Below are 13,641 nucleotides of genomic sequence, written 5' to 3' on the forward strand. Positions count from 1 at the left end.
TGTGAAGAGTTTTGATCTATTTTCATGGGAATAAATATAGTATTCGAAAAGAGTCTAAGAACTTTGAAATGGCAAACCTTTTTTGAGTGTGGATAAGCCAGGCCTATTTTTTAAGATAATCAGCGCTCATTTTGAAATATTTCGAGAACTGTTTTAAAAAACTTCCTTTTTCTTGCAGGAATATTACCAATAACGGTGTCCCCGCTGTCCCTGGTGTCTCCATGCTCCCCTTCATGCCCATCGTAGCCGCCCCCGCCCCTGCCGCTCCCGCTCCCACCGCCTCTGCGCCCCCCACCTTCAAGTACATCCCCGTCGTTGGTCCAAGGGCCTGTACAGTGGTCTGTCCCAACTGCAACCAGCAGGTGACCACCCGTGTGACCTACCAGTCTACCACCAGAACTCATATGATAGCTCTGATCTTGTGCTGCCTCAGGTTTGTATATGTATATCTAAGATGTATTACATCATTTTAATAAATTACTGGATCGAACAGCTGTTTGCCCTGTGCTGTTTGTCTCTACTGCACCCCGTGCGCCAGAAACTGTGACCACCACTGTCCAGCCTGCAAGGTCTTGATTGCCACCTACGAGCGATAAAAACTTCGGTCGGAAGTCGTCGGTTTTGCAGATAAGCAATCTTATGCCTTGGAATTTTCACCAATAAAGAATTAAAAAAAAGTTAAAGTTTTGTTTCACAAAAACAGTAAACGAGTTCTAGGAAAAATCTTATCTTTTGTGGGAATAATCAGTATCATTTTTTATACAATTGGAATGTCTCAGATAGAACTTGCAATAATTATAATCCCAGTTTTCATAAATTTTTAGATATTATACAAATTTTTTTTTAACTTTTGCTTGATAATATATATATAATATAATATATAATTTCTATATAATTTCTTTATATGCTATTTTTAGTGTTCCTTCAATTTGTACTTTAAATATACATACATATGCCATTATCGTACCCCAAAATATAAAACATTTTTATGCGCATATGCAAGCAAGAGATTAATCAATATCAGAGGTATGAGTTATGTTTGGGTTCCAAAATACTGTCGAAAAATATATAAAATTGTTTTTCAATCTCAATAAGCTCATATGTTAATTTTATGAACGTTTGAAAGCATAGTTAATATTTTTAGTAACTCGTGAATAAGTATTTAATGTAAATATATGAATAAATATATAATTTTGAATAGAATTAATATTATTGTTATTGAGTATCACAGTAAATACCCTGCTTTGGTAAAGTATTCAAGAAAATAGTGTTGTCTGCATACTTTCAGAAATGTGTCTTTATAAAAACCTTTTCTTATACACATTAATTTGCTTATTTATTTCCTCCTGCATCATATAATTAGCTTTTACTTTATCCCATAAAACGCCATTCTTTCCGCGTTATTAATAACTCGTTGTAACTTTGCAGACATTTCGCAGCTAAATACGAATTTGAGCTGTCTTTTCGCCCAGCCACTAAGCATTATGCACGATATCCTTGCTCCTTGCTCTGTCTGCATATGGGAGCAACTTTGGCCAAAAGCAAACCACTTAAATTCATTTTAATTCAAGCGGATATGAGCCCCCGAACCTCCCGCATTTTCCCTATATAACCAGACCCCTAGCTCATAATAATTTCACAGCGCATACACTTGCCGTAAAATAATTTTCCAGCATTTTTTGTTTTTCCCCTTTTCTCCCGGAAAGTGTTCTCTTTTTCTTGGGGGTTTTCCTGTTTTTATTCGTTTTCTGGTGTGTCTAGTGCGTCTCAAAGGGTTTCACACTTTGTATGTTTGCGCCAGGAGCCAAAGGCTGCATGTGGAAATATTTGTAAAGCGCTTTGCAATGTGGCAGCAGTTTATGGGACTGGGACGAGTCTGGGGAAAGTGTAAGTGTAAATATTTAAGGCTCATTTTGGTTTATTATAGTTTCATCGGGGTGGATAAATATATTTAAAATTTAAGCTAAGCCTTAAGGAAGCTTAAAATGTATAGCTCCTTTTCCACTATAACCACTTCCCATAAGATTTATTATTATATAATTTTTATTTAAATAAAATATGTTATAAGAGCTGACCAGAAATAATTTTAGTTATTAAGAGTAAATGATTTTAATTTCTTTAATTTCACTAAAACTATTTCAGCTTAGTCTTAATTTTTTCTAAATATTTATTTGAATACTTTTTTTTTGGTATTTAATACTTATGTTACGAACATACCCTATCATTGAAGGTGTATTAAAAGGGAGCTAATGCCATTTACCATTTTCAACACCCTCAAGCAGTATCCCCAAAAATGCGGAATCTACTTTTATTTTGTATTTTTAATTCATACCGTTTTAATTGCCAGTTGAATGCAGAGCAATCAATTTGGTGAATGGTTCTTGTGCAAACACCTTAAAATGCCATAAATTCCGGACGACTATTTATTGTTTTTATCGGCTGACCCAATTTACAGAGCAAGCGAAACAGAACAGAAGCTTTTGCCTGCAAAATGGATGACCCTACACATCATTCATTGCCATATCTTTCGATACCTAAGCCATTGTTTTTTGGCCATTGGCAAACAATACGACAAATTGGTATTGCATTGTCTATCCCCCGCTCTCCATGGGTTTTTGCCATTTTCGCAAATTGTTTTTACGCAAAATATTTGCGTTTAACTGCTGTTTCGAGGGCTATTATCATTCTGGGTGTGCGTGTGTTGGAATATAGTGTATCTGCCATTTATATAGGCCATTAATATTGCATTTTTGTTGCACTCGAAACATTCCGTCGATCGCTGAATGCGATTTTTGTCAGCGCTTTTTGCCCCCAGCTGCGCTTCAAATAGCAGAAATTCTCCGCCACTCTCGCAGATTTGGATGTTTTTCGCAGTTTTGCATATCCGCATTTTTGCATCGAAATTAATTTGCGTAAATTGTATTAAATGTTTTGCCATGCCCAGCAAACTGTGCAAATTTTAATTGAATGCCTTTTGTTTGCCTCTGAATAATTCAGCAATGTTTGCCTTTGTTGCTGTAGCTTTTGGCCTTGTTAAATCGCTTTTCCACTGCAATTTGAGGGGCATAAAAAGCAGTGCGGATTGGCTTGAACGCGATAAACGGATAAATGCGAAAACCACCACAAGCCCGGTAAATGCAATTTGAACGGTTCAATACTAATTGGTTTATAGTTTTTATTGTGCTTTAATTATTTCTCTAAAATAAATGGGCCCTTCGGGAGAATGGGTATTAGTTTTGAGTTTTTCCTGGCTTACATAAGCCCTTGAGGGTTTTTTTTTGTGATATTTCAAATAGAAACGAAGAAAAAGATATAAAGATTGTTATTAACAAAATATTCAACAATGTATATGTTTTGAAAAGCTTAATTTAAATGTCTAATATATAAGCTAAAAATAACTTAGAGGTTTTAAGAAATAAAAACAGATAAATTTATAGCAAAGCAAATGCAAATTTACATTTTTTTAAGTTAAAAAACCAAATAAAACTTTTAAAAGAAATCTCCTATTAAACTGCAACTAAAACTATTTATCCTTGAACTTATTGGCAGTTCAGCAGCACCTTCTGGGCATCAATCAATCGCTCAACCCCGGTGCAAGCATGCCCAGCATCCATAACCATGATATTGATGAATTGCCTCTTGGCCACTGGCCGGGGAATGAAAAATCCGCTTTAATTAAAAGCCGCCGAGGCGGGACTGTTGCACTTGCAGTGCAGCGAATAAATCTTTTGGCGCGGCCGCAAGACACGCGGCGCATTCAAAATGCTAAATTAGTAAAATGTCACTTTCGCTTTCAAGTCGGGAGGCAGAATTCCAGGGGCAAAAGGCTGGGTGCATTGTTGTCGGCACTGATCAAAGCCGCAAAGTCCGACGACGACGGAGATGCGGCAGCCACATAAATTATCACGGCCTAAGCAGGCGCAGACACTTGCCAAAAGTGCTGGCCAAAAAGGGGAAAAACGGGGGAAACGGGGAGGAAAAAGGGGTGAAATGCGAACTGGTGTCGTGCGAAATGTTCCACATGTGGCGAGCAATGCATTGACACACTTCAAAGGCCTCCTCAGTGAAACTAAGTGGGCTAAAGGACTTTGGGGGACTGAATCGGAAGAGTTTAATGACTCCATAATGCACCTATTTTGCTTTTTCGTATCTACTTTCGTCTACTTATTTAACAAACTTGAACAAAATATTTTGTTGTGCTTTTCTGCACTAGGACATTTTAGTTGGTCATAATCGTACAATTTAAATGCAATTATCTTGGCCGTAAATATACACTTTAATTTAATTTTGAACGTTTAATTATTTTGAATCGCCTTAAAAATCTGTTTTAAATGTAATTAAAATATTTTTCAGAAAAAAAGCACCAACACCTTTTAGAAAATCCTACACAAGCGCCAAATTGATTAGGTTAACACTTAAATAAACTTTTAACAGATTAATATCAGTTAGCGCAAAAGATTTGTTTAACGACTGCCCTGAAGCACTATAATTAAGTGTGAAAATGCTAAAGTACCTTTGGCTGACTAGGAAATCCATACCATATCTCCTGGTGGCACACATTTCGCAGAACTGGAATCTTTGCTGTTCGCAATTGCAATTTGATTTGTGTATCGATACTCGTAAATATTACAATTTGGCCAGAGGATATGGCAGAAGTGGAACTGGATTTGGGCCAATAAAACGCCGGCATGCATAAATCTTGAGCCGTTTATTGGGCAATCCCATGGATTGTATGGAGAGTATCTCATGAATCGCTTAGTATGGCCGACGAATTGCGTCCGGTGGAATTGACAAACAATGTTTGTCGAATGCATTTGTATTCGGGAAGTTAGTCAAATGTCAGGGAAATTAGTAGTAAGTTGATTGCTTTTTAATATAATTTGTGTCTTTATTATGAATATTAAAGTCAAGTAACCAAGAAATCGAAAATATATTTGGGCTCTATCTAAATTGGTACTTCAGACTTTGTCTATAAATAGGAGTATAAAACCCAATAAATATCTCATTTCCATCATCTCTGCTCAGTTTCGGTATCAACTTCAAATTGAATTCCGTTAGATCCCACTGGACAACTCTATTCCGTCGGTGTGGACGTGACTTGGCCGCTTTCACGATGCCCATCGCCTAGTCAATCAAACAAAGTTTGATGTCGAGTAGCTCGCTGCATTTCCATAAGTTAACTACCGTTCTGGCACTCTGAAACACATGTCACGCACTTCTCGAACAACTGGGAAAAGCTGGAAAAGCCCACGCCGTGGCAATTTCAACTGCACTTCGCAGCTGGCCAGCCAAGCTCAAGCCAGTCCCCGGGAATAAATATACATATAGTGTGCCCACGCCACGAGAAAAAGTCTCCAGGCCATCTGTAAGTGGAGCGAACGAAATAATCAAAATGAGAATAAAATCAAAACACTGCGGCCACTGGAAATTTGCATGTGTCGGATCGGCTCTGGTTTTAGCTTGGAAAAAGCTACATAACGAATAAAAAAATTCGATCTTTTATATATCCATATTTTAATAATATCTCGCTAAGATTTCCAAAGACAATTTCGTTTGGTTCAAAACCACAGTTTAAATAATTTTCTGTTAATTTATTTGCCCAATACACCCCAAAACAGTAGTAAATTTGTATTATAGAATTAGGTTTTTAAATTAGATAATTAAAATAAATAAAATAAATAAAATAAATAAAATAAATAAAATAAATAAATAATACAAAAATATTACAATTGTCTAAAAAAATGTACAAAGCTCTCAAAACTTAACTCAGTATTCTGATTTTGTTTTGAAAAATTGAATAAATAATAAAATATTTGTATCCCCATGAAGACACATTTTTTTATTGTTTTGCGGCTAGAATAAAGCCAACCTCCCATCGCTACGCTGCAGGCTACTTGAAGACATCGCTGGAGGCGCCTCTTGCAGTTGGCTGGGCGAAGTGGAGTGGAGTGGAGTGGGGTGGTGGAGTGTGTTTGAAGACACTTGTTGGCTGCCCGCCAGTTGAGGACGAGGAGCATGATGGTGATTGCGAATATAGCGGCGATGATGATCGCGACCGACGACAGCATAACAAATGAACATTTAGATGGAGTTGCAGGCAAAGCCAGCGGCCTCCGCACTTCTTTACTGCCATCCCACTTGCCTGGAGGAAGAATGTGCAAGTGGGTCTGGGATGCAAACGTTAATTTAAATCATCAAGTGTTGGAGACACAAAACAAAGCTTTTGGATACAACAAAGGTTTAAAACAACATTTATTAAAACTGTAAAGAACTCCAGAAGTGCGAGTACTTTTGTCTTGATATAAATTCTTAAATGGGTGAGAAGACAAAAAAGTATAAAAAGTATACACCTCCATAGGCTTAAACTTCAATAAAATGTAACTCTATTTAGGCTAGAGGGTAATATGTATCTCTTTTTAAGGTAGAGAGTACTAACGCCTTGATATCAAGAACATTTCTTCTTGAATAAGTGAGAAGGTGAGTTCCCACCAGTCTTTCTCCGTTCTCAATAGGTCTGGGTGTGGATCTATCTTATATGTATGGAACATGTTGAGTGACTCTGGTAACTGGCCGTCGACAGCCTCATCGCGTTCGTCGCACGGGAGCAGAAATGACTACGATTGCGATGACTCCGCCTCCAACTGGAATTGCCTTTATTAAACGCTTGCTGTCAGGCTCAGATTGCGATTTTTCTGCGGGCCAGCTGCCTCGAAAGCTGCGCGATGAGTTGTTGAAAAGTTAAAATGGATTTTACGCAAAGTTTTTAATTTGCCGCACTTTTCCCCACAAATCGTTGACCGCTGCAGCACGTTCTATTCTCTTTACTGCGCGTAATTAAAATCCTTAATATCTTTTCCGGAGAAGCATCAACTTTTGAGCTTCGCTCTCTGCTTTAAGGATTATCCCTTGCAGTATTCAAGCTAAGCAGTTTTCGATTGCATTGAAATCCTAACTTCATACTTGAATTGAAGCTCATTAAAAACTTTGATTTGCCTCCGTATCGCAACACTTTTCTTTTCCGCTTTCTTGTGTAAAGGACCCCTTGTTCTCTTAACTTTGAGCTGTTGTTATGAAACACTTTCGAAAACGCAATTTGGCCCCAGCCAGTTCGCATTCAATATTATCAACCACACCATTTTTGCATTAAAACTTACACAATGCCTTTAAAGGACGACCCACGCACCGTGGATGCAGCTTCGAGCCAAGTCACCATCGGCGTCTAGACATTGGTAAACAAGGGACAAAAGGCTTTATTGCAACTGCGGCTGAAGAACAAAAGAGCCAAGGAACCCAACCGAAAAGTGCGTTGGAAGTTTTAGAGGTTTTCTTATTATACTCCTTGGCTCCTGATATTTGCTTTAATGCACTCCGAGCGCATAATTGCGGTTGAGTGTTGGATTGTAAGGATCCTAGGAAGTTAATAATAGAACATTTTATAAGATATTTGTTTCTTAATAAATGGGTAGTGTTTTTTTTTAATAATCAAGTTGATATGTAAATATTTTCCCCTTGGCCCAGATCCTAATGTCATGTTAACTTTTGCCAGCGGATTTAACTGCTGTTCCCCTAACTAGACCTCATAAGATGTTATTTTAATCGAACACTTAACTTTTGTATTCCTAGTTAATTAATAACGCAAACATTTTAATGATGCCATTTATTTTATTTCCATATCATCCTAGTTAAGTCTCCTGTTTTATTTTCTCTTCGAAAAACCTGATTGCATGTGAAAGACAGGCAATCCCACTCCGCCTTTTCAGTTAGTCATTCAATCTGCCTACATTTTAGCCCGTCTTTTTACCATGCTAAGGTATTCTGCGAGCAATTTGCAATTTCTATTTGGTTAGCCGGGTTGTCAAGCAGTTGCAGTTGCAGCTTGCAACGTGAGACAATTGCAACGAGCTGCACAAATTAGTTAAATTACAGGCGGTTGATTAGAAAAAGTGGCTTTGGCTGTTGCATCTTCTTCGTGGCATCCAAGGCACTTCACTCTTTCCTCTCAGATTGTTCAGATTGCCGTCTTGTCTCGTCTTTTTTGCAGCTTTTGCCGCTAACGAAGCTCAATTCGAGCGCCAAATTGAAATTGATTGTGACATTTGATCATGCGTTTGCCTTGGTCTCGGGAAAAGAGACGGCAACAGGGCGCGGGGAAAGAGACGGCCTGCTGTCTTTGGAATTTGTGCGGAAAATTGCTTAAGCGGTAGGCGCGCAGGTGTGCCTAGTTTTTCCTTTTGCATTTTCCCTCTTTTTCCTTTCGACTTCAGCTTTTCTTGGCTGCTACGCACTGGATTAATTGGACGGATGTGCATTGGGTTGATGAGTTGAGCCGAGACAACTGGAGAAAACTGGAGAACTGTGGGCTCAACTGCAAGCTGGTCTCTGCCACTTCTGTCGGGGATTAAGGTGAGTCTTATTTTAAGGCGCCAGCGGAAAAAAGTTTAAATTGCTTCGGTGTTGGGTGAATGGTGGAAACGTTGCCTGAAAAGTGGGGTGCGGGTTCATGGTACTCCAAGTGGGGGAAGGAATAAACTTATTGCTATGGGGATGGATTATCAACAAAGGTTCGTTTTGATTTTGGAAATATTATTACTATATATTTTGTTTATCTTTCCCAGTCAACTTATACTTAGTTGAATAATTTACTCATTTGCAAAGATACTCTTACCTTCAATGCTTAAAAGATCCATTCAAACACCCATTAGTTATTACCCACAATTCGCAGGACTTACCTGAGCTACTTACCCGGTCTCAAGAACTATGAATATGCAAGGGCACTCGGGTCTTTGGGGCTAACCTAAAGCCAGCCTCTAAGTTCATCCGGAGAGCATTTTACTGGCAGAGCTCGAAAGGGGAAATTCCCACATGAATAATTACAGCCCACGCAGTTCATTTAATTTTCCTTGAGAGGGTGGAAAACCCTTTCGCCAGCGAAATACGCGTGGCACATGAATGAAAATATTTAATGAAGAAATTTATAACAAACTTTTGCGAATGGCAGCAGACTGCTGGAAATGGCTAAGGATGAAGAAAGTAGCAGGGTGGTTAGAAATTATGAACATTAAATGTAAATTAAGCTAATCAATTAGGTCCGAATTGTGCTTAGGATTGGCAGCGCTTTCTTCAGTGCACAGAGAATAATTTAGCTTTTTTTGTTTAAGAAAATACAGCAGTATCAACCTTTTTATCAGCTTTATAATAGAAAATATGAAATAAATATTTGTATTCCATATAATAGGGAAGCGAAAAATGGTTTTAATAATTTTAAAAGCAAAAATTGCTGACAATTGCTTTTAATATTTTAATAAAAATAGTGTTTTTTTATAAGCTTAAACAGTATAAACAGTATAAGTTAAACAGTAAAATACAATTTTTTGCCACAAAAGAAGGAAACTATAGATGCAAGTATTAATTAAATAATACATTATTTAGTTATGTTATTTCTCCCGGTGCATCCAGTTCAAAGTACGCCCTACTAGCGACTTCTGGCCCATTTGCTGCCTAACCCAATTAGCTGAAGGAGGAAAATGCCTTCGCTCCTCACCCTCATCCGCTATAAATGACCGACATTTAAATTGTGATCAATTGAGGAGCCTTCCCACCGCCATCACCATCGGCATCACCATCGCCATCACCATCAGCAACACCCAGCTCGTAAACCCTTTGAATCCCTTGCTCTGTAGTATCTGTTGCCATTGCATAGCTGAGTTAATGATTGGAAATTAATTTGTCAGCAGGGGAATGGGCCAATGGGATTACGCAATTGCGTAGACAAATTGCTGGCAATTAGCAGGAGCTCGAAGACGACGACAAAGGCATTGTTCGTCAGCCGATTCTGGGTGATTCCCATAGTTCAAGGCAGGTGGATGAGCCTTTAACTCCGTCGCCTCCCAGCGGACAATGGCTATCGATCTGTGTCAAGTGTGGAGATGGTGTATTGATGTGAATTAAGTAGTTGATTAATTGCCGGATGGGAAAAGGATGGAGTAGTTATCAACTTAGGAGGTCATCAGTCTGGGAAGGTATTTTATTGTGTTGCTGTTTATTGAGATACATTATCCCAGGAATTAAAGTGCCCATAAACTACTTTTTTTAAGTCCAATAATCCTTTAGTTAAAATGCTAAAATTTTTAAATTTTATGTTTTAAAAGCGCTTAAAACTTTGTTGTAGTTCCTCTTTTAAAACTACAATTCACCCACTGTAAAGCGACATTCTGTGAAACCCCCAAATATTAAATTTTTAATGGTCGCCTCAAACGAACCAAGAAATTCCAGACAAGGCAATAAAAAGGCGTCACCAGCCACGAGAACTTGCTGCCAACTTGAATGGCCTAATCAAATTAAGTACTAATCCTTGGGAAAAACCGCGAACAATTTAAAATGATTGTTAAGTAAATTTCCCAAAACAATTACGATGGTCTAGTGCACACTCAGAGGAAATCTTCAGGAGAGATTTTCGTAGGGCGCAGGCGCGAAGAGAGGCTACTTATTATTGCATGCGATAAATTTGTAGCCTGTCGGGAAGAAAGGATGATTAAGGACGAAGGACTGGCACTTTACATATGTGTAAATTGTTAGCAGATGGCCATTGAACAAGACAAGACAACAATAATGAGTTGGCTTTTTGGACAGGCGAGGGGGCGACTTTTTGAAGTAACTGAAGGAAGGATAATCCACTTAGGAGTGCCTTTGGCTGTATGGTGTGTGTGGCGACAACAATGTTGCACACACAGTGCAAAAATAAAGTTATTTTATTTTCAAAACTCACCGCTTATATATTAAGCTTAAAAGATATTCAGCCAGTAAAATAGGTTTTCTAAACAAAAAATTACTTAAAGAGTAATAAAATATAATTGTATGTAATTACAAAAATGTATAAAATTAAAGACAAATACTTTCATATTATTATAATTTTTTAAAAAATAAATTTTAGTGAGCTTTTAATTTTGAGTGCACTAAAAATATGATCTCGTACCAGTTCTTTCTGTGCATACTTGGGAACTGGGGAGAAATTGTTTTATTACCCGGGCGAAGCCGTTGAGTGTGTGTTGACTGAAAACAAAGGTGCGCACAATAAATTACATTGTTACACGGAAACTTACGACCAGGACACGGGCTCGGGCTCGGGCACGGGCACGGACACACTGGCATATCTGTGCACACACGTGGAGGAGAGGTCCTGGCAGGAAGTCAGCAACAAGCGCCGCGTTAATGAAAAGGATTTCTCCGGCATCCACATGTCTGCAGAGTTAGTAGTGCCCCCTACTCCAACCCTCTCTCAACTGAACTGACTTTCCTCTTTGGGTTATTTAATATTTAAACTCCAGCCAGACGGTGGGTTTCCAAGTAGGAGGATGACGGGCACTATGGCCCTGTCTTTGATGTCCTCGACCCATTAGTTGAGGTCTCAACTTTTGCATAAATAAACGCCTCAGTTCATTAGTGAGTCTCGCCCTCAGCAAAAGGGTTCCCTTTGGGGCCCACTGCGGTTCCCTGGTTCCATGGGTTACTGCGGCTGGCTTTTGGGCCCAGAATGCGTGAAAGTGTCATAAGCCTAGAGGGCTGGAAGGAAGATCTTATGACGGACCAGACCGCAGATACAGCTGCCAAATAGTTGGCTTGTCGTTCTGCGGCTTTGCCTTAAAGTTTAATCATTTCTTAATCGATTTTTGGGAAAGGGAAAGTACAGAGCTTTTTGGAAATGATAAATAAGTTGGAGCTCTTTTGGGAAACTTAAAAAAACATAACATTTAAAGCTAATATTTTGTGAAAGGATTGCATCAATATCTCGTTGACACTTTTGAAAGTTATTTTAAATACTCTCTTCTTAAAGCAATCGAAGTTATCCCTGAATCGTAGCAACTGGTATTTCTTCCATCAATATACATAATCAGTTGAAAGCCGTAGGTCAAAATTCAACCACCCCAAAGCCTCGTCTCCCCCTGCTTCCAAACTTTCCCGGATCCGGACAGTTCACTCCTCCCGCTCGATCCATGGGTACAGTGGTCTCCACCCTGCAGCGCCCCACCCCCTTTGTGAGCATGGACAGCACGCACGCGCAGTTCGTGCGGGACACCATCAGCAGCAACAAGGTGGTGATCTTCAGCAAGACCTACTGTCCCTACTGCAGCATGGCCAAGGAGCAGTTCAGGAAGATCAACGTCAAGGCCACGGTCGTGGAGCTGGACCTGCGAGACGACGGCAACGAGATCCAGGCGGTTCTGGGCGAGATGACGGGGTCGAGGACCGTTCCGCGCTGCTTCATCGACGGCAAGTTCGTGGGCGGCGGCACCGACGTGAAGCGCCTCTACGAGCAGGGCATCCTGCAGAAGTACTTCCAGTGAGAATGGGGCATGCTGCATGTGGTTCTCCATTTTAACTCTGTTCTTCCGGCACAATAAAACAATTGCAGTTGGCGTTTCAAAGGGTGTTTTTAATAAGGATGGGAGAAGGTTGTGAAACTAATTATCATTCACGATACAATCATTATATTAAGAGATTATCTAGAAATTATATTTTTTATATTGCTTGGTGAAATATACAAATATTTGAACAAATAGAAAATACCAAGTAAAATATGCCAGTCCTATTCTTAGAGTTAATCAAAGTTTGATAAAAAACAGAATATAATTTATTTATATAAATAAATTATACATTTATGTTATGTTAAGAAAAAATAAAAGTTCATATTGAAATCATAGTTTAAAGTCTTCAAACTATAATACAATTTTATATTTGAGGGCAATGAAATTTTTTAAATTTTATATTAAAGTTTTCACTACCTTTTTTAAACGTAGGAATTTTTGACTTTTTTTTTTTTTGAATTTTGACACACATCTTAAACAACTCGATTTCATTTTTTTATGTGTTTGCTTGGGAGAAACGATTAAAAAAGTGGCAACAAAGGAAATGCAAACAGGAGGCGGATGCACGAGCCGGCTTTTATCTGCTCAATATGACGCTTAAGTTGTTCCTGGGGGGATCCCGCCTGTCTGAGGGCGGGTAACAATTAAGGAGCGAGTCCTGTCGGGAGGCTGGGCTGAATGCGCTTTCCGTTCACCTGCGCTCGACAGTGTGCTTCATTGTTGTCCTCCATCCAGGTGTCCTTTTCCAGCCCTCCAACGATTTCGAACCCATTTGCATATGGAAAAGTTGAAAGCAACGTCATGAGGTCAAGGCTCGTGCATTAAAGTTTCAAGACCCCATCGAACAATCCACAAAGTGCATGCACGATAGTTTGCACGTCTCACGAGGAGTATATGCTGAATATAAGGATTTTTTCCATTGCTCAGACCAGGTTTCTGAACAAATTCGTAGAAAACGCAAGCTTAAATTGATTGAATTTCCCCCCAAATTGCTTGTAATTTGTTTGCCAAATTGTTTTCCTCGCTTTCTGTATTGTTTTCGAAAATACTTTAACAATGTCGAATTCGGTTTACTGTCACACACGCGAAAGTTGATCGCAATTCACCTGGGCGAACGGATAAAAAATGTCGCGGCACACGTGTCGTATGCGTAATTTGGCTCATCGATTGTTTTTTGGGGTTAAAACTCACGAGAGCAGCGACGAAAGGATTGATTATGGAAATTATGAGCAGTCAGGTCTCAGCTTTTTGGAATGGTAAACAACTCATTACCAGTTGT

The 13,641-nt window shown here is 39.0% G+C and overlaps 2 protein-coding genes across 2 annotated transcripts; both read left to right on the forward strand.

Moving 5' to 3' along the window:
• The first annotated feature begins 221 nt into the window (after positions 1 to 221).
• On the forward strand, positions 222 to 801 carry LOC108022145 (lipopolysaccharide-induced tumor necrosis factor-alpha factor homolog). Its single transcript, XM_044092533.2, has 2 exons — positions 222 to 433; positions 494 to 801. Exons 1-2 carry the CDS (start codon positions 222 to 224, stop codon positions 594 to 596), a joined length of 315 nt encoding a protein of 104 aa, XP_043948468.1. The 3' UTR covers positions 597 to 801.
• Positions 802 to 11,859: 11,058 nt separating this feature from the next.
• LOC108022370 (uncharacterized) lies at positions 11,860 to 12,422 on the forward strand. The gene has a single exon (XM_017091251.3). The coding sequence runs from the start codon at positions 11,991 to 11,993 to the stop codon at positions 12,339 to 12,341; it is 351 nt and encodes a 116-aa protein (XP_016946740.1). The 5' UTR covers positions 11,860 to 11,990; the 3' UTR covers positions 12,342 to 12,422.
• The last annotated feature ends 1,219 nt before the right edge of the window (positions 12,423 to 13,641 follow it).

This window comes from Drosophila biarmipes, chromosome 2R (assembly GCF_025231255.1).
Source record: "Drosophila biarmipes strain raj3 chromosome 2R, RU_DBia_V1.1, whole genome shotgun sequence".
NCBI lineage: Eukaryota > Metazoa > Arthropoda > Insecta > Diptera > Drosophilidae > Drosophila > Drosophila biarmipes.

Bases quoted from the DNA above. Each gene is read 5' to 3' on its own strand.
- LOC108022145 (XM_044092533.2), top strand. From the start codon at position 222: ATGCTCCCCTTCATGCCCATCGTAGCCGCCCCCGCCCCTGCCGCTCCC. The intron at 434-493 runs GTTTGTATATGT...TGGATCGAACAG, and splicing joins CTGATCTTGTGCTGCCTCAG to CTGTTTGCCCTGTGCTGTTT.
- LOC108022370 (XM_017091251.3), top strand. From the start codon at position 11,991: ATGGGTACAGTGGTCTCCACCCTGCAGCGCCCCACCCCCTTTGTGAGC.